At 41.4% G+C, this 19,334-nt stretch overlaps 1 protein-coding gene and 1 pseudogene across 4 annotated transcripts in view; one reads left to right on the top strand and one right to left on the bottom strand.

Moving 5' to 3' along the window:
- ZZEF1 (zinc finger ZZ-type and EF-hand domain containing 1) overlaps positions 1 to 19,334 on the top strand; it is a 113,008-nt gene that overhangs the window by 11,599 nt on the left and 82,075 nt on the right. For all 4 annotated transcript variants that reach the window (XM_037029578.1, XM_037029579.1, XM_037029577.1 and 1 more), the window contains exons 2-9: positions 2,666 to 2,810; positions 6,338 to 6,532; positions 9,423 to 9,594; positions 11,193 to 11,392; positions 12,814 to 13,024; positions 13,811 to 13,927; positions 15,153 to 15,331; positions 16,847 to 16,945. In XM_037029578.1, coding sequence (XP_036885473.1) covers positions 2,666 to 2,810; positions 6,338 to 6,532; positions 9,423 to 9,594; positions 11,193 to 11,392; positions 12,814 to 13,024; positions 13,811 to 13,927; positions 15,153 to 15,331; positions 16,847 to 16,945 — 1,318 coding nt within the window. The remainder of the gene's footprint in view (positions 1 to 2,665; positions 2,811 to 6,337; positions 6,533 to 9,422; positions 9,595 to 11,192; positions 11,393 to 12,813; positions 13,025 to 13,810; positions 13,928 to 15,152; positions 15,332 to 16,846; positions 16,946 to 19,334) is intronic.
- Positions 8,856 to 9,414, bottom strand: LOC118975598 (60S acidic ribosomal protein P1-like; annotated as a pseudogene).

The following is a 19,334-nucleotide window of genomic DNA, read 5'->3' as shown; positions in this document are numbered from 1 at the left end:
TCATGAACTTCCACGTACTTATTAGCCAGTTTCTGCAGTTACCAATAAAAAAGCCAATTTTATTTCATCTAAACACCACCTACTTTTCTCCTCCAAATTGTTTTGAAGCAAATCTTTTCATTCACAAAGAGTTCATTTTATTTCATACATCATTATATATTTATTTAAGAACTCTTTTCTAAAAAATATACACAATCTCGAGCACAGGCCTGCGAACCAGAGGATCGCTGTTCGATTCCCAGTCAGGGCACATGCCTGGGTTGTAGTCCAGTTCCCTGCAGGCCAACTCCCAGCAGGGGATGCACAAAAGGCAACCATACATTGATGTTTCTCTCCCTCTCTCCTTCCCCTCTAAAGATAAATAAATAAATAAAATCTTTAAATATATATATATATATATATATATATATATATATACATACACAATCTCATTGTCACCCATTTCCCCTCAAAAAACCCCGTCAATTCCCTTAAGATTAGCATTTGTCTAGTCAGTTCTAACTGCTTTCTAGAGTGGACTTTACACCAATACCTGAACTTTCAGCAGTACCTATTGCTATCAACCTCTAAGTCTCTTGGAACCCCGTAGGGTAGAGCAGCTTGCTCCTCAACTTTGCCCAGTACAGCTTAGGATTCCATTTTCTTGGGTCAGCCAACTCAGTACTGCTCATGCCCCTGCTTCCTGGCTTCTAAAATTTTGTTGCTATTGCATCGTCATCTCTTCTTTGTGCTTGTTCTTTAACATTGCTTTACAATCTTGTCTTGGAGGAACTTCAGGAGGGAGCAGAGGCGAATGCGTTTGTTTGGTATGGCTTCTTTGTACATTCCTGATGGCTGGTTGCAAATAGATTGAGGTGAGCGAGAACATGGCAGATTGGGGGAATGATACTCCTTTGCCACCTAGTCTAGAGTCTGAGTCGTCTTGGACCTTAGTAACCATTGCATGTAACAAATATATTGTTACATGCTGTTGCACTGAAGCCTTAAGGAATGGAGCGGACATTCCTTCTCAGAGCCTCTAATCCATCTTTGTACCCCACTGACAGTATGCAGGTTCACCTTTATGATGACCTTTTCCCTCTGACCTCTAGCTAATGACCTTCATTTTAACTGCTCCTTCCCATGACAGCTCAGCAGACAGTTGAAGAGAAGGCTCAGTCACTCCCAGGCATGTTTTCGCCACACTGAAGATGCCATGGTCCTTCGGCTGTTCCTCGCGAGCAGTTCCTGGTCTCCCCATCACAGTCTCTTTCCTCTAGTGTGTCTCATTTCCTTTTGGTGTTTAGCTTACAAACTACCTCAGCCTCCTTGATTGAGTATAGTCAGAAAAGATTGGGAAATCTTCTCTCCTTTAGAACATCGTACCTTATTAATATAGCCTTTGGCCCTATTAACTTTTTGGATTATCTTGTTCCCTTGAGTAGAGGCAAAAAATACTGAGATCTTCTTTCACACATTTCCAACCTCTGTCCCCCACATCCTGCATTTAGGTCCTTGGTTTTTGGACCCAAACTAGGGGGTTGTCTATGTTCCTTTAAACATTGCATTGTTCAGAGGTCTGCGGTAGAAATAGGGCTATTTGCGTCAGTCATGAAATTTCAGTGAGACATTTCCATACTTCATGAAGGAGGAAAATAAGGAAAAGGAGCAGGCATTTGAAGGAAGAGAGGGATTACTTAGAAAAGAGGGTAGAAGACTCATGATGAGGGATGTCTGTGAGTGCATGTATCAGCAGAAGGAGAGAAGCCACCGATGAGGGAGGATTTGAGACCTGGGGAGAGGAGAAGTTGCTAAATGAAGGAAGTTTTATGGTTGTGAAAGGGAATGGGGTCAGGAGCGATGGAGGGGTGACGCTGCAGGTCGGAGAGAAGGAGGGGACACTTGCACTGCTGCTGTGCTTCCACTTACGGGGCTCTGATCACCTCTTACTTAATCCAGGCAGCAGCCTGTGAGTTGGGTAATGTTTGCTCCATCTTTCAGATCAAGAAGCTGAGGCTTACGGAGGTAAAGAAATATGTATAAAATCACCTATCCAGTTAGTGACAGAGCAGAATACACACTGAATCCCATGCTGTGCCCAGTTCCCCAGATGACTCTAACATGCATAAGGAGCAAGTCAGATTATGGCTGAAGGTCACTGAAAACACGGCTGTATCGTAGATAAATTATTAGCTCTCATATGAGAAGAGAAAAGCCCATCTAGAGTGGCACAGTTACCGATGAGAGAGGATTTGAGACCTGGGGAGAGGGGAAGTTGCTAAATGAAGGAAGTTTTAAGCCAGTTCTAAGCCAGTTCTAAGCCAGTTCTCTCTAATTATAGCTTGTATTTGGCACTTTATGACCAGATGGAAAATTTTGCATTGGTTGCTTTCTTCTGAAATTATTTGGGGGAGGAGAGTGTATGTCTGGAAAGGGAGAGGAAATGATAAAATTGTATGTATGTGCAGTAATACTTATACACACACCTTCCACAAAGCACAGGGTGTTACCATTCTGAATTTATTTGTAATTTGAATGATATATATGGAATCTTCCAACAACAATAGCAGTTGTTTTTTAAAGACCAGTTGTTTAAAAGAATTGTTATTTATTTCAAAATAATTTTGAAAAAACTATTTTATCAAAATTTGGAACAGACCTTATTTCTTGCTTCTCTTTTTTGTAGGCTTTTGCCCAGTTTGATGCCGAAGGTGATGGTACAGTTGACGCTGAGAGCATGTTGGAGGCCCTCAAGAATTCCAGTGGAGCTAATCTCCAGGGGGAACTGAGCCACATCATCAGACAACTGCAAGCCTGCTCTCTTGTTCCAGGTAGGTCCCTCATCCGAGTGCTGGATGTTAAAGAGCCCTCTCTTCAAGCCAAAAGGAACTTTGCTGCACTACGGTTATAGTCAGGCAAGCTGTGGGCACCCTGAAATAAAGGTGCACATGACGTGAATTAGTGTTCTGTGTGGTCATCTCTTTTGTCCCCGGTATAGTGATGGTTGAGCCATTCCACTGTGTTTATGAACCTTTGTCATGAGATTACCTTTCTCAGTGGATCTCTCTATTTCACTCTCTCAAGAATCCTTTCCTGGTCCCTATTGTGTGTTTTCTCTTAGCATCCTGCATTTTTTTCAACATATTAGCATTGTAATTAGCTGTTTACTTATTTGTTGAATGTCTGTCTTACCTTTTATACTGTGAGCCCCACGAGGGCAGGGACCTTTCCTTTTGCTTCTACCATGTCCTCACATTTATCACATTTTTGGCACATGGTAGGCTGTTGGCGGTTTTCTTTAAGAAAGCTTTCACTCTGAATTTTAAGTAAGAATAAAAATAGCTTGAAATTAAGTGATACTTTCTCTACACTGTACATACAGAAAAACTTTGTTTTTGTATGTTTTTGGGGGTGCTCAGAAGACAGAATCATCATAATAAAATTATCTCTTTTTCCAGAGAGAAACCAAATTTGAAAGGAAGAATATACTTTGCACACCATCCATTTAGTCTCAGTCTTATTTAGTCTCCTGCTTTGTGCACTCGGCGTTGTTATACTTTTTGCGTAGGGGTGTCAAACTCATTTTCACTGGGGGCCACATCAGTCTTGGGGTTGCCTTCAAAGGGCCTAATGTAATTTTTGGACTGTATAAATGTAACCAGTCCTTAACAGTTAAGCAAGAGCTCGGTGCTGCCTCTGGGTAGAAACAAGGTGCCAGACTGGATAAAAATAGATGGAGTGTGGGATTCGGCCCTTGGGCCTTGTGTTTGCCACCAGTGGTATAGAGCCAAGTTACGGCAGCTGTGGGGGCAGGTGTGATACAGTCCTAGTTGTAAATCGGATTGCCCTTGACCTCTCTGGTGTACTCTCTACGATATGTTATATCATGTTTATAAAATCTTACAGAGGTAAGCTTATACATGTTACCTTTTTCCTCCTCTCATGGCAGTTAAAATTATGCTTTGTGTTATGGTTAGCTACCTTATATTTTGGCATTTACCTGTTATTCCTACTTTTGCATTATCAGCTTGTGGCAGCATCGGGAACTTTATTTGGACACCTCGAAGAGATGTTTTGGGAGGAGAGGAAGGAGGAGAGGAAGGAGGAGAGGAAGGCAGGAAGACCAGGGGATCCACCCACAGACGATACTTAGTGCACCATTGCTCTGGGTGACTAGGGGAGGAGGGGGAGACGAGGCTAGAAAAAGATGGGGTCCAGATCCCAAGGCGCTTAGATAGCAGGGTCAAAATTTAGGACTTTCTACTCACAATGTCCTGTGAGCACCCAAGTTGAAATTATTGTTTATCATGGTTTTAGGACAGACCTTAGTAAGCTGAGCTCGCCTTTCTGATGGGGTTTCAGTTTCGTAGTTGGTCTTTTTAACCCAAACTGAAACTTTTTCCTTTTGTATCTCATTGTATTGGTGTTTAGTGTTTAAAAGAGAGATAGCACTTTTCATGAATTCATTGCTTATTTCAACATATGAAGAAGTATTTTCCATGACAAGGATCAGTCTTTTTTCACACAGGTTCTGAGCAGATCAGTGCAGCATCAGCAGTGTGAGGTTTGGGCATTACTGTGGGAATCTGCTAATAAAAGGAAAACTGTGCAAGGAGGGCAAGGGACGGCACAGACTTCTGCATCTTGGGAGGTCAGACCAGTGTCTCTAGGGTTTGTGTAGGGGCCGTAATCAAAATGGGCTGCTTCAAGCGCAAAATTTCTTCTCGGCCTCATGTTTAATCTTAAAAGTGAATGTGAGATTTTATCGGCTCTAATGTATCTGTTTATTTACACTTAAAACAATTTCTCCTACACACTTCTGGAGTTTTCATCAAGTGATACAATTATAGTACATGTACTTTTTGTTATGTATGTTACATTTTATTAGAAAGTAAAAAAAAAAGCCCTGGCTGGTGTAGCTCAGTGGATTGAGCATGGGCCTGCGAACCAGACGATCGCGGTTCGATTCCCAGTCAGGGCACATGTTTGGGTTGCAGGCCAGTTCCCGGCAGGGGATGCACGAGAAGCAACCATACATTGATGTTTCCTTCCTCTCTCCTTCCCTTCCCCTCTAAAGATAAATAAATAAAATATTTTAAAAAATTTAAAAAAAAAGAAAGTAAAAAAAAAGAAAAATTCCCCCAAATCTACAACTGCACCTGAGCTCCAGGGAGAGCTGCCATGTTCATCCTCTCTTCATTTAACCCTAACACTCTTCCTGGGCACCTACCTCAGTTCAAGGCATATTATTGTAGGTTATGGGGGGCCATAAACAGATTTAAAATGGGCAGATGTCGTCTATTTAGTGCTTTTGTCAGATTTCTTGGGTTAATGGCAGAAAAAGGGTGGCAAAGGAAACCACTTAGGAAATGTGGGCAGGTTTGTGAACAGGAGATGGTGGGATCAGAGCCTGGACAGTGGCCAGAGGGAAGGACAGAGGGCGCAGAGTCCAGAGGAGTCACAGTGGAAAGAAAAAACTGGAATGGTGGAAGGAGCATTTGGAGGCAGTGCGAGGGGGTGGTCCCAGTCCCACCCCTTTTTTGTTGTTCTGGTGTGTCACCCGAGCCTCAGTTTCCTCAGTTGCACAACAAGGCTGCCAGTACCTTTGGTGCTTTCCTTGCCCTTCCCCAACCTTACTGGGGGGGCCAAATGAGATGGCATGCGTGAAAGTATCTGATAAACTATAAAATGCCATCAGAAATTGTGGTCAGGATAATGGTCTTATTATTATCATTGTCTTCTTTAGTATAAAAGCTGTAATGCTTTTGCTCTCAAATATGATAAATTATTCCTAGCCCATATTCTATAAGCAAAACTTCTTTAAAAACTTCTAGTTAGTATTTAAATGCTTGTAAGTTTTTGTAGTTTGGATTGAAACAAATAGTTGTTGTTCTAAGTCTTCTAAAATTCTATTATACTCAAATGAAATTAATTTTAAAGTTGAGATTACTACTAGTTCATTTCTTTAAAATTTGTTTAGATTATGAAGTGATTAAAGCTGAAAATATCAATGAAGATTCTTTTTTTAAATATTTTATTTCTTTTTTCTATTTTTAGAGAGAGGATAAGGGAAGGAGAAAGAGAGGGAGATAAACATCAGTGTGTGGTTGCCTCTCACATGGCCCCCACTGGGGACCTGACCTACAACCCAGGCATGTGCCCTGACTGGGAATCGAACTGCGACCCTTTGGTTAACAGCCTGTGTTCAATCCACTGAGCTGTACCAGCCAGGGCTCAATGAAGATTCTTAATGGCTGCTTTTTAATTGAGCCAATTCAGATAGGCCACCAGGAAGGGGATGTGGAAACTATTGTGGTGGGTTCCCCAAAATACCAAAAATGGATTTTTGTCTGCTTAGGTTTCATAGACATATTTTCGGAGTCCAAGGAAGGCCGAGGTGTTCACGCATCCATGATACTGCGCTTCCTGCATCGCAATCGGCTCTCTAGTGTGGCCATCCCCTACCCTGTGCTGGACCACTGCAATAACATGTGCACCATGAGGGCTTCGGTTCTGAAGGAGTCTCTGGAGGAGCTGGTACAAAAAGAAAAGGGTACGTGTTTGTGAGGGGTTGTCCTGAAAATGCTCTATCACCATTTCTTTCTAAAGTAGTGTTTAGTGAATGGATGAACCACTCCTCCCTGCGTTTTTTTCCTTAAAATATAATAGTGACCACTGATCACATGAGAATATGACCTGCCCGCTCACTCTTTTCTTTCTTCTCCCTCCTCTCCCCACTTCTCCCTTCTCCCTTCTCCCTTCTCCCTTCTCCCTTCTCCCTTCTCCCTTCTCCCTTCTCCCTTCTCCCTTCTCCCTTCTCCCTTCTCCCTTCTCCNCCTCCCCTCCCCTCCCCCCTCCCCTCCCCTCCCCTCCTTGCTTCCTTCCTTTTTTCCTTCCTGTTTAACACACTGGTTTCTCATCATTGAGGCAACTTCTCAGGTGTGACTTCAGGGAGGCCTTTTCTCATTATTCTCTCTAATTAATGCCCCCACCCCCCACCATTTCCCATCTCTGGTCACTATCACCTTTGCAGGTGTAATGGTATAAATTGCACTTATTATTTGAAGTGGTAGCATTACTATTTACTTGCATTTTTGTCTGTCTTACTCATTTTGTTACCCTTAGCACCTGGAAGTATGCCTGCCACATAAGTGGTACTCTGTGAGTAGCTGTTGAATAAATGAGGGAAGCCGCTATAGACTCACTTAGCAATGACTCACTTAGCCCCTTAGACTAACAACAAAAGTTGTGATGTGAATAGACAGGTCTGTGGAACTCAATAGAATCCAGTACATGTGGGAATGTAGTACCAGATGTAGTTAGTATTGAAGATCCGATGGCGAGATGAATTAGTAATGTGTGGGGTGAGGACAATGGGTTAGCCATTGGCAAAAAAAATTAAACTAGATTCTTGACCCTTTTTATTCACTAAAATAAGTTTCAGATAGATAAAAAAATTCAACTGAAAATAAAACTTTGAGTATTAGAAGTAAATAGTTCCACTTTATAAAAACTCTAACATGGAAAAACCTTTCTAAGCAATATAGAAAACTCATAAACTACAAAAGAAAAGATTAATAAATTAGACTATATGCAAATTTAAAGTTCTGTATAGCAAAAAAATACCATAAGCAGAGTGAAAAACAAATGATGTTCTAGGGAATGATAATACAAGTTCTGTCCAGAAGGTATCCATCCATATAATATGAAAAATAGAGACATTTATTAAAGAAGATACAAGATACAAGAAATATTGTACATAAGACAGTGGTGCCTCAGACCCTTCAAAAAAGGCCTCACACAGTTCTTCTCCCAGTCATTGGTCCATCAGCTGCCACATCACATTTTCCTGAATCTCATCAACAATCTGAAATCTCTTCCCTTTCAAAGATGATTTTAGTTTGGGGAAAAGCCAGAAGTCACAGGGCACCAAATCTGATCTGTAGTGGGGCTGAGTCACCTGGGTAATTTGATATTTCACAAAAAAACTCTGCACAAGATAATGATGCATAAGCAGGTACATTGTCATGATGAAGCTACCAATGACCAGTTGTGCATAGCTGCAGCTTTGTGAATCATCTGAGTAGTTTCCACAGGGGAATGTTCAAGCTTAATGCAAAATTTGATGCAGGTTTGTTGCTCTGATCGCTTAGTCATTTTGAATGCAATGGTCACACAGTACACGTGCTCACTCAGTGGCATCTAACTGCCCCCACTAACTAGTGAAGTCGTTATTGTTCATGCATGTGTATTCCCGTCCACTCCCCTTGGTTGCCAGGTTACATCAATGTGCAAACCATTCCCATTGTATGAACAATGGCTGGACTTTTTCTGGGTAGACCTTGCGTATTTCGTAACATGACAAACTCGATTTTTTTTACTAACACTGACCTTGAGCAATTACTTGACTCTCTGTGCCTTAGTCTCCTTATCTACAAAATGAATTAATACATAGAACATGTATGAAAAAATGCCCAGGTCACAGTTAACACTCAATAAATATTACCTATTATGTGTGTATATATCCATTATATAATGTATGTAAAATATATAAAACGATAAGACTGGTGACCCAGTAGAAAATATATAAGGATAAGACCAGCTCACACTCAGAAAAACAAGTAGCTTAACAAGTTTTACTCATAATTAAAGAAATGTAAATTAAACTATAAAACACTACTTGGCATGGTTTTGCAAATATATCAGTGATTTTAAGTACTGTACTATAATGAGCTCATGGAGCAGTCTTGGCCAATTTCTGCTTTATATGAGTTCTTTGGAAGGAGAGATTCAATAGACATTTTTTCCCTCTAGGGCCAAGTGCCAAGCATATTTCTGTTATATTTTTTTCAGAGTTCAGCGTTTTATGGAATGTGTTACAAAAGAGGTTTAGCCAAAAGACCACAGCCCATGTCATCATCAGACTCCTTAGATTCTTCTTTCATTGCTTCTACTTTCTTCTCTTTGGCAGTGGTGGAGGGGACAGGGCCTCCTGCTGGTGCGGCACCAGCTGCTGGGTCAGGTCCAGCCTGCTGATGAGGCTCCTGATGTTGACAATGGCTAGAGCCTTGGCAAATAAGCCTGGCCAGAAGGGTTGAACATTTACACTGGCTGCTTTTATGAAGGTGTTGATCTTATCTTCCATCACTGTCACCTCATCATGGTGCAGGATGAGGGCTGAGGAGATGCAGGCAGGTTCTGAGAGGGAGGCCATGGTGCGGCCAAGTGCTGGGTGGGTGCTGGGCAAGCGGCAGGTGAGCACTGCCTGGCACAGTGCTAGTCGCTGAATGAAGTGAGTGCCTCACCCCAACTCTGCATTAGCTTCCTTGGAAGGATCAAGCACCGTACTGGCAGCTGGGGAAAGAGGATAGATATTTTAAATGCCCCCCTTTTTTCCCTTTATGAGAGAGATGCCACATGATGAAATCTGGTTTTCCTTGCAGAAAGCCCTGGAGACCTAACTAGAAGCCCAGAGATGGATAAACTCAAGTCAATAGCCAAGTGCTATGCTCATATAGAAACATCCTCCAACCCTGCAGACATTGACAAGATGACAAATGGAGAAACGTCATCCTACTGGCAATCAGATGGCAGTGCCCGCTCACACTGGATTCGGTGGGTGATATGATACCAATTTTTGAGTGAGAGTCAAAGAAAATTACCTGCTTTCTTTCTCTTATCCCATCAATGTGTTAAAAAATAATTTTAAAAAATTTAGAGCCCTGGCTGGTGTAGCTCAGTGGATTGAGAGCGGGCCTGCGAACCAAAGGATCATGGTTCAATTCCTAGTCAGGGCGCATGCCTGGGTTGCAGGCCAGGTCCTAGCAGGGGATCCACGAGAGGCAACCATACATTGATATTCTCTCCCTCTCTCCTTCCCTTCCCCTCTAAAGATAAATAAATCTTTAAAAACACTTTTAAATTTAGAATATTAACACTTTCTACCTAACTGTGTTGTATTTTTTTATTGTGACTATCTGTGAAGGTGCTTTAAGAATCAAGTAAAAGGGCCCTGGCTGGTGTGGCTCAGTAGATTGAGTGCCAGACTGTGGACCAAAGAGTTGCTAGTTTCATTCCCAATCAGGGCACATGCCTGGGTTGCAGGCCAGGTCCCCAATAGGGGGCGCATGAGAGGCAACCACACATAGATGTTTCTCTCCCCCCCTTTCCCTCTGGTAATAAATAAGTAAAATCTTTTAAAAAAAGAATCAAGTGAGAGGAATCATAAATTATCATGTATCTTGGTTTATATAGTCATAGACACAGATAATTTCTTGGTACTTTAAGGGAGAAAATAACATTTGACTAACATGATACTGATTTTAGGTCTTTTCACTAGTGTCTCAGGCAAATTAGTATCACAAGGACTGATATTACACTCAGGGGCAAGTACTTTTCTTATAACATGTACTTTTACTCTCTAAGATCCTTACTATACATTAAAAAAAATCTGTATCGCCCTGGCTGGTGTAGCTCAGTGGATTGAGCATGAGCCTGCGAACTAAGGGATTGCAGTTCGATTCCCAGTCAGGGCACACGCCTGGGTTGCAGGCCAGTTCCCAGCGGGGGACACACAAGAGGCAACAATACATTGATATTTCTCTCCCTCTCTCTTTCCCTTCCCCTCTAAAAATAAATGAATAAAATCTTAAAAATCTGCATCAACTAAGTTGGCTAGTTTAGAAGAGAAAGAGGGAACGGGGTGGTCAGGAATCCCAGAGTGGAATTGGTAACAGTAAACTGTGATATTTCTTGAAGTTCTGAAGCTGCTGTTTAATTTTTCATCTATCCCTTCAGAGAACAGGCTAATTTTAGTTGGTGGAAATAGAAATAATTGTTAGTTTTCTCATAGAGGAGATAACCTTTACCCACCTAATTTACAGGTGAGGAAATATATTTAGTTCTTTGGATGCAGTTTAGAATTTGCTTCTTACCAGGTAAAATAATTTTGCTAAAATGTTCATATTGTACTTTTCTGTCTGTACTAATAGCTTAAGAGGATTATAAGATTAATCTTGAACAGAAATGAATTTTAGAGAATTGGGAAAGTCACAAGGACTATGAAAATAATAACCAGCATTTGAAGTTAGTTGGTTTTAGGAAAATCAGTCTTTGGGAAATGTTAAATATAAGATGTTGGAGACGAGACTCGGAACCTGTAAGTTCTCGACTTACATGAACATTTGTAGTTTCTGTTCTCCATTTTTTTCCAGTTTAAAAATGAAGCCAGATGTTGTGCTTAGGCACCTGTCCATTGCCGTTGCCGCCGCCGACCAGAGCTACATGCCGCAGCAGGTGACAGTAGCAGTGGGGAGGAATGCCAGCGATCTTCAGGAAGTCCGTGATGTGCACATTCCCAGCAACGTCACCGGCTACGTGACACTGCTGGAAAATGCTAACATCACTCAGCTCTGTGAGTCCACCAAGAAGCATCTTGCCGTTCTAATTCAGGGGACTGGGAGGGAGGAAGGAAATAGTCTTTTTAGCAGGAAGACTTCTAAAGCGGAGAAGCTGTTTTTCTTGGAGATTTGACGGGCTTCTCATGATGCACATGAAATTATTTTATCTGTTCAATGTTTTTAAAAGTTATAGAAAAGCAGCAAAGTCCTTTTAAATTACAAATATGTTATTCTTGTTTTCTTACTGGAAAATTAGAAAAATATAAACAAAAATATTTGAAGTCTCACTACTCAGGGATATTGTCGCTGTGAATTCGTTGGGGTGGATCCTTCTAGACCTTTTCTTGTATTTGTGTATTTATGTGTAATTACACATACCTACACACATAAAAAGTAGGGTTATGTATATATATTTACATCTATTTCTACGTATCTTGTAACAAAAACAGTGATATTCTGTACATGCCTTTTTGTAATTTTTTAACATGTTATCATATATATTCATGCACACCTTTCTTTAGTGGTGTAAGATTATGCCTTAATTTTAACCAGCACTTTTCTTCTGGGACATTTAGGTTGTTTCCATTTTTATACTATTATAACCTTGCTTCACACATAGCATTTTGGAAATAATCACAATTCTGTGATTTCTTTCCAGGCTTATTTCATTCAGGGAACCGGAATGCTTCATGTTTTGTCTCATTTCTTCTCATGCTTTCCTGGGCCAAAAGAAGTGTTCTTTGCTCAAGGGAACTGAGGCCTAGGGAGGTAGAGTCTTTGTGTCTCTCCCCTAGGCAAAGAAGTAGTTCAGCTCATGGAGTAGGAGCTTCCTGCCTTGTACTGGGGTGGTCTGTGCTCTTAGTTGTGTCCTTTTTCAAAGGCTCGCGTTCTTCTCTCCAACCCGAATAAGAAATTATGATAGCTCTTAAAAGTGAGCCTCAGTTATGTCCTCTATTTGGACTTGATTATTAAAAAGAAGTTCTTACAGTTGCTATGACCTAGCTACTGCTTCATAACTAAATCCAAATTTCAGAACTCTGAAAAATTCTGTAAATATTTTTACTGTGTATTTTATCAGTATTTTTTCAAATGCTCTTTGTTAATTTTCAAGACTCATAAATTTCTAAGAAGCTTTGTGATGTAAAAATTTACATTATTATATTACATTACATGTATTACATAAATACGTGTATTTATACATTATTCTTATGATTCCTTAGATTGGTCCATGCTTTTTTGATAAGTTTATTATATACTAGCTCCATTGCAAACATTATTTATTTCTGGTTTTAAGGTATATCTTCAGAATTTTCTTTTTGAAATCTGAATTACTATTTTGCTTTTTTCTTTCTTTCTTTTTTTTTTAGTTGGGAGCCTAGATCTGCTGAGCTGAAAAAGTTTATCCAATACTAAATTCATTGTTTGTGCTTGACAGATGTCCAGATTAACATAAAGCGTTGTCTTAGCGATGGATGCGACACGAGAATTCACGGTCTGAGGGCTGTTGGCTTTCAGAAAATTAAGAAGTCTGGGGTCTCGGTCTCAGATGCTTCTGCAATATGGTACTGGTCTCTGCTGACATCTCTGGTGACGGCTTCCATGGAGACAAATCCTGCCTTTGTCCAGACAGTGCTGCGCAACACTCAGTAAGTCACGCTCCCTGCTTTCCACTTACATCAAGGCGTACTGATTCTTCTCTGACCCTTTAGGGATATCACTGAGCAGCCTTTGACCTTTGATGGTGGAGATTTAGTCAGCCACTCAGTCCCAGGTGCCCTGTGGTTTCCTGTTTATGCCTTCAGCTCCATTCTTGTGAGGTAGTCACGTATTCCATTCCTGTTTCTTATCCTTTGGGAAACAGCTGCTCACATATCTATAGCACTTTGTACTGGATAAAGCACTGTCAGATGCTGTGTATTATTTGCTGACTTATACTGTGAAATGTACCTGTAAAAATTGTCCCTATTTTATAGATGGGGATGTTGTGACCTTCCCTGAATGCATGGCCAGGCCGTGATAGATCAGTTGAATCTAGGTCTTTGGACTCCAGGGTCCACAGAGGGCTTTTTTTCACTAATGAGTGAAATCTTTCAAGGCTACTAAACTAATTTATTTTTAAATGTAGAGCACCCTTAAAATTTTTCTTCTAAAAAACTGTTAGGGCAGAAAGACCCAGTAGTAACACATGAGGCAAACAGCCAGCTTCAGTAACAGCGGGGTGTTGGTATCGTACCTGTAGAGAGAAACCTCATGAAACGACTTGGCACAGTGACTGCTGTGGGGAGCGGCATGGTTTAGGTTGTGCACCACGTTCTGTTTGGTTGTAAGGGATTGATCAAGACAGGCTCCTAATGATCTGTTTTTTCACCTAGTAGATTATTAGGTTTATTTTTGCCTGGGTTTTTCCTAATTTTACATTTTACACCTTCTAGAAAAGCACTGCAGCACATGCCTCCACTGTCCCTCTCACCGGGGTCCGTGGGCGGCTCAGCTTTCTGGTCCCCCAGTGTTCTGGGAGAAGTGGACAGCTTCCTCGTGCGGATAACTAGGTAAAATCAAGGTTGATGAGGTGGGGTTTGGAGGGGTGGAGGGCATGTATACTTGTTCATTCTTTTTTAAAATATGTATGTATGTGTATGTGTGTATATATATACTATATAAATATAATATAGAGTATATAATGCATAGTGTGTGTGTGTGTGTATGTATGTATATATATATATCTTTTAAAGAGCCCTAGTAAAAATGGTTCATTTTGGGTTACTGAGGAGAAAATGAAATAACAGTTTACCCATAAAACTTCGTTATCTGGCAATATCACCTGACCTTACCAATTGGGGGTGAGGAGGGCGGAGTTCTCTGAGTCAGTTAGAATAGATGATCCAAAGTCCAAAATACAAATTTCTCAGTTCATGCATATCCCTAGCCCATGGCCTTCCTCAGAACCTGCTTACCTCTCGGCACAGACCTGACAAGCCTGACTGTCTATAAAACTGGGAGGGGGCACCTTGATATCGGGCTCGCTTAGTGCAGGGACACTTAGCTCTGTCTCAGTAACCCCTAAGGGTGTTACTGTACTAGAGTAAAAACCAGGCCCTGGGCACCTAGATACTTTTAAAAGTTTCATTGTAAAGTGTGTTAAAAAGGCAGAGAAGTGTGATGTGAAGTAGACCTAAAACATGTTTTTTTAAAGATTTTATTTATTTTTAGAGAGACAGGAAAGGAGGGAGAAAGAGAGGGTAAGCGACTTCAATGTGAGAGAAATATTGGTTGCTTCTCATGCACCTGACCCGTGGCTGAACCTACAACCCAGGAATATGCCCCGACCAGGAATTGAACCAGTGACTTTTCACTTTGTAGGAATGTCCACCTAGCTGAGCCACACCAGTCAGGGCTAAGATATGTTCTTAGTGCTTGAAGAAATAAATCCTTAACTCTCTGGCCAAGCCACGTAATTACCCAGCTTTCTTAATAGCAGAGGCTTATTGCAGCTGCTTATTTTTGGTTTGTAAAGTTTGACTTTTTAAAATTGATATTATTCGTGTTATTTAATACTTATAGATTAAGGTTACAGAAATGAGGATTTAATTACCTGATACTCTGGGTTGACTTAGTGTTTCGTTAGTTTATCTTAAGGATTTTGAAAAAGTATTTCTGGTAAACATCAAAAGCACACAGCAGGCCGATTTTACTTAGGGTGATCAGTTAGGTGGGGTTTGAGCTCTCTGGATTTCTCATGTTGTTAAGAAATGAAGTTTTGCTCTTTGGTTATAGCTGCTGTTCTACTCCAGAGGTGGAGCTGACTCTTCTGGCTTTTGCACTAGCAAGAGGAAGTGTCGCTAAAGTGCTGAGCTCTTTGTGCACTGTGACAGATCACCTGGACACACACTATGATGCCTCGTCCCTCATCTCATCCATGGCATCCGTCAGGCAGAACCTACTCCTTAAATATGGTAAATGACCTAGGCGTGATGGACAAGCCAGCAAACCATTGTCTGTGTGGGACTTTTTGGCATCTTCTTGTCTTTTTGGCTAGACTGTGGACTGGGTTGCTGGAGTTACACCATAATTCCTGGATAAACATATCCTCTTCCACTGGGGTTGGCAGGGAGCAGGAGGATGTTAGCTGGTTCATTTATGGCAGTATCAAGGGAAGAGGACATGAGGGTGCACTAGGCTATACTTCCAGGATTTACTGGCTTAATCGTTTTGGCTTGGTGTCCATTTGGTCACAGCCATCTTTGAGGAAGTACAGGAGTGTCTCATTGTGTAGGCCAAGAGAATGGGGAAGGCATAGTACCTCTCATCTCGGGGAGGGAGGGAGCTAGCTCTGATACAGTACAGAGGATCTAATGCATCCCTGTGATAGCCGCTTGGAGGACATATATAGACGTACAGACATGACTGCCACTGCTTTCTCCTCCTGGGTAGTCCATCTTAGCGCTTTTCTGTTTGCCCAGGATGGGGCCTCCTAATGCTTCTCAACACGGGAGCCCATACAGCTACTCCCATATGACTACAGTTGGCACATGAGAAACAGCTTATTGGCTATTCAGCCTCTAAGGCTGAAGTTTCTATCCACAAAGTATAGTATTGGTCCCATCCTCTTCCACAGTAGAGGCATTGCTGTGATATTTCCCCCATGATATTTGTACCTTTGCCTTACTATTGGTTCCTTCATTTTATGTTCAAATTTTAAAGTCAAGTGACTGATGTCTTATAAATTAAGTTTTCCCCCTAAATTTGGAAAGGTCATTTTTTGAAGAGGTAGGGCGCCCCTTGCGTGTATGGCTGGATGAGAGTGATATGTAGTGTCTGGAAAATACTCTGCAGAAAAGTTTTCGATTCAGATAAGCATTTATTTGGGCAAGGAGCACAGGATAAGGAGGATTACTTGGGGGCAGTGCTCGTTATTGGTAATGTTCTAGTTCTGGATTGGATTAGACGTTGGTGGGTATTCATTATATTATTAAAACAAAGGAAAAAGAAAAGTGTTCTGATCATTATAGCAAAAGATGATTTTTATAATTCTGACAATTTCAGAATTTTCCTAGAGGTGTATTAAAGAAACAAGACCCAAACCCCTAAAACATTATTTTATGTTTAAATGCATTTACAGTTAAAATTAACTGTTGGCTCCAAAACAGTATTTTGGGAATGTTTCCCACCTCCATATGTCAAATTGATGGTATTAATCTCTTTCTCACATCATACTTTGTTTCTGATTGGCAGTTATTCTAGCGACCTCTTTTTAAAATCAGTTAGGGAGATAAGCTGTACTTTGTCTTTCAGGAAAGCATAAAAGATGGTGTCAACTTAAAACAGAGAAGTAATATCACTTGTAAGTGTGTGACTTCTTAGTCAGCAATCTGGATGGCCATAGGCACACCGTCCCCCTGATGTGCACACTAGCTTTCATTTCTTTTGCAGCCCCAGCTCAACACACTCTCCCTCTTTTGTTTGATCAGGTAAGCCTCTCCAGTTGACTCTGCAGGCTTGTGATGTCAAAGGAAAAGAAGATAAGTCGGGGCCTGAAAACCTCCTTGTTGAACCGTGGACAAGGGACGGTGAGTGGTCTGTCTGTGTCTGGTGCGTGAAAAGGCCACAGCAGGCTCTCTAGACAGCTGTGTGGAAGCACACCCTGGTCCGACATGTCCAGGATGCGTGGGTGTCGCTTCAGGTTTGCCCACAGTTGGCAGTGGTCCCCGAGCCATTTGTGTGGTTTCTTTATTACTGGGTTGTAATCCGCTGGGTGTCAATCACCTGTAACAGAGACACTTGAGAGACTTCAGTTTTGAAAAGCAAGGATTCTTCCTCTTGGAATATAAAAGGTTACCTTCTTAAGCTTCAGATTGACTTTCTATTATGTTATCTTTAAGTATTAAGAAACTCGGTGGATCAGTGCACTCTAGAGCTGAAAATATAATTTAAGAAAAGGATATTTTTCAATATGGCCAGTCTGGCATTTGAAATAGGTGGAAGGAAGCCCCACTCCTTCCCTATTTTCAACATGATGAGCATTGATATACTTTTCATCGGCAGTTGTTGTAGGTTGTTTTCCGCATCCAGAGGGGTGTTTGTGAGTCTTCCTCGTCCATCTTGTTGGCCAGCCAGTTAGTCACCTATATATGCCCCCTTTCTATTCCCTGTTCTGCTTTGAGTATTGCCAGTTCAGTAAAGGAGGTGGACTGTTCCAATAATTATCAAACACTGCAAGGAACTGGCCTTAGTGCTTTGAACTTGGTTTCCCCTTGGCTCTCCTCACAGCTCTACAGACCGCTTGTGTTCTGTGGTCCCTCTTCTGTGTCCTCTTTCTCATATCCATTCTTAGAACCAGTGCAAATCTCTAAGGAAACGTGCTTTTTCCCATTGCACCTCCTCTACTTGGTAGTCTTCTTAAGCAATAGACTCTTGCAGTAGACTGTCTTCTTGAAGTCCTTTCTGAGCAGCTCAGCCTCTGCCAACACATTTTCTTCACTGCACCACCCATTTCCTGCCATTCTGAAGGCTACACAGGCTGCTCGGTCACCTGCACCCAGAGGAGGGTCGGGAGGAGGCAGTGGCAGCTCTTTGCCCTTTCCCTTCGCCAGGAAAGGCAAGACCACTCTGCCAAAGGCTCTCTGCATTTCCCCTTTACTCAGGAGAACTAGGGCTTTTGTCTCTGGAGCACACAAGGCAGAATCTTCCCGAAATCAGTAAATGAAAATTTTTTTTAAATATTTTATTTATTTATCTTTAGAGGGGAAGGGAAGGAAAGAGGGAGAGAAATATCAATGTTTGGTTGCCTCTCATGAGTCCCCTGCTGGGAAATGGCCTGCAACCCAGGCATGTGCCCTGACTGGGAATCGAACCGCGATCGTCTGGTTCACAGGCCCGCACTCAATCCACTGAGCTACACCAGCCAGGGCAATAAATGAAATTTTTTATACCGCCGTCATCATCCACTAAAAATCCTCTCTTCTGTTTTATTTTATCTTTTCTTTTTTTTACTTTTATAGCCATTTCAAACCATGTCTTTACCTATCTTTTTTTTTAAGGATTTTATTTTTTTAGAGCAGTTTTAAGTGTACACCAAAATTGGAAGAAGATACAGATATTTCCTATATACCATCTGCCCCACACATGCAGTCTCCCCAGGTATCCACATGACTCACCAGAATGGTACTTTTTGTTTTTGTGTTTTTACCAAGGGTGAACATCTTTTTGACACATTATAATTAGCCAAAGTCCATAGGGTTCACTCTTAGTGTTGTATATTCTGTGGGTTTGAACAAATTTATAATCACATATATTTATAATGACATATACCCATCATTATAATATTATACAGAGTATTTTTTAAATTTATGTATTTTTAGACAGAGGGGGAAAGAAAGGAGAGAGGGAGATAAGTATCAATGTATGGTTGCCTCTCGTGTGTCCCCTGCTGGGAACTGGCCTGCAACCCAGGCCTGTGCCCTGACTGGGAATCAAACTGCGATCCTTTGGTTCACAGGCCCATGTTCGATCCACTGAGCTACACCAGCCAGGGCCAGAGTATTTTTATTAAAATTACTGTATGGATTTTTAACACTATTCTGTGTCTTAAAGGACTCTGTCTGATCTGATTTGAGTATTGTGTTATTCTTCCTATGTCTTGTCTGCCTGCCTCTCCTAACTCTCCTCCGGGGATGCCTACCTAGGTCGTGTAGTAGTTTGTGGAGTTTTTATTTTTGTTGTGTGTGTGAGTATATGGGAGGAGACTGTGTTTCTCCCAGCCACTCGCTCTACAGCCGTCACTGTCTGTGTCTTGTAACTCAGAGTAGGTTTTGGTCTTCCTTGCTCTACTGCAGAAACAGCCTGAGGACAAAGGAGGGACAGGGGAAAGTCCTCACAGACAGAACTGCTGGGTTTGGGGGATGATTTATTTCTTCCCCTTCTGGAGGGAAGTTCTTTTCACTGGTAAGTTCTCCAGCT

This window comes from Sturnira hondurensis, unplaced genomic scaffold (assembly GCF_014824575.4).
Source record: "Sturnira hondurensis isolate 20B ecotype Veracruz unplaced genomic scaffold, ASM1482457v3 Scaffold0020374, whole genome shotgun sequence".
Lineage (NCBI taxonomy): Eukaryota > Metazoa > Chordata > Mammalia > Chiroptera > Phyllostomidae > Sturnira > Sturnira hondurensis.
The sequence above is the reverse complement of the archived record's forward strand: the minus strand, read 5'-3'. Positions and strand labels throughout refer to the sequence as shown.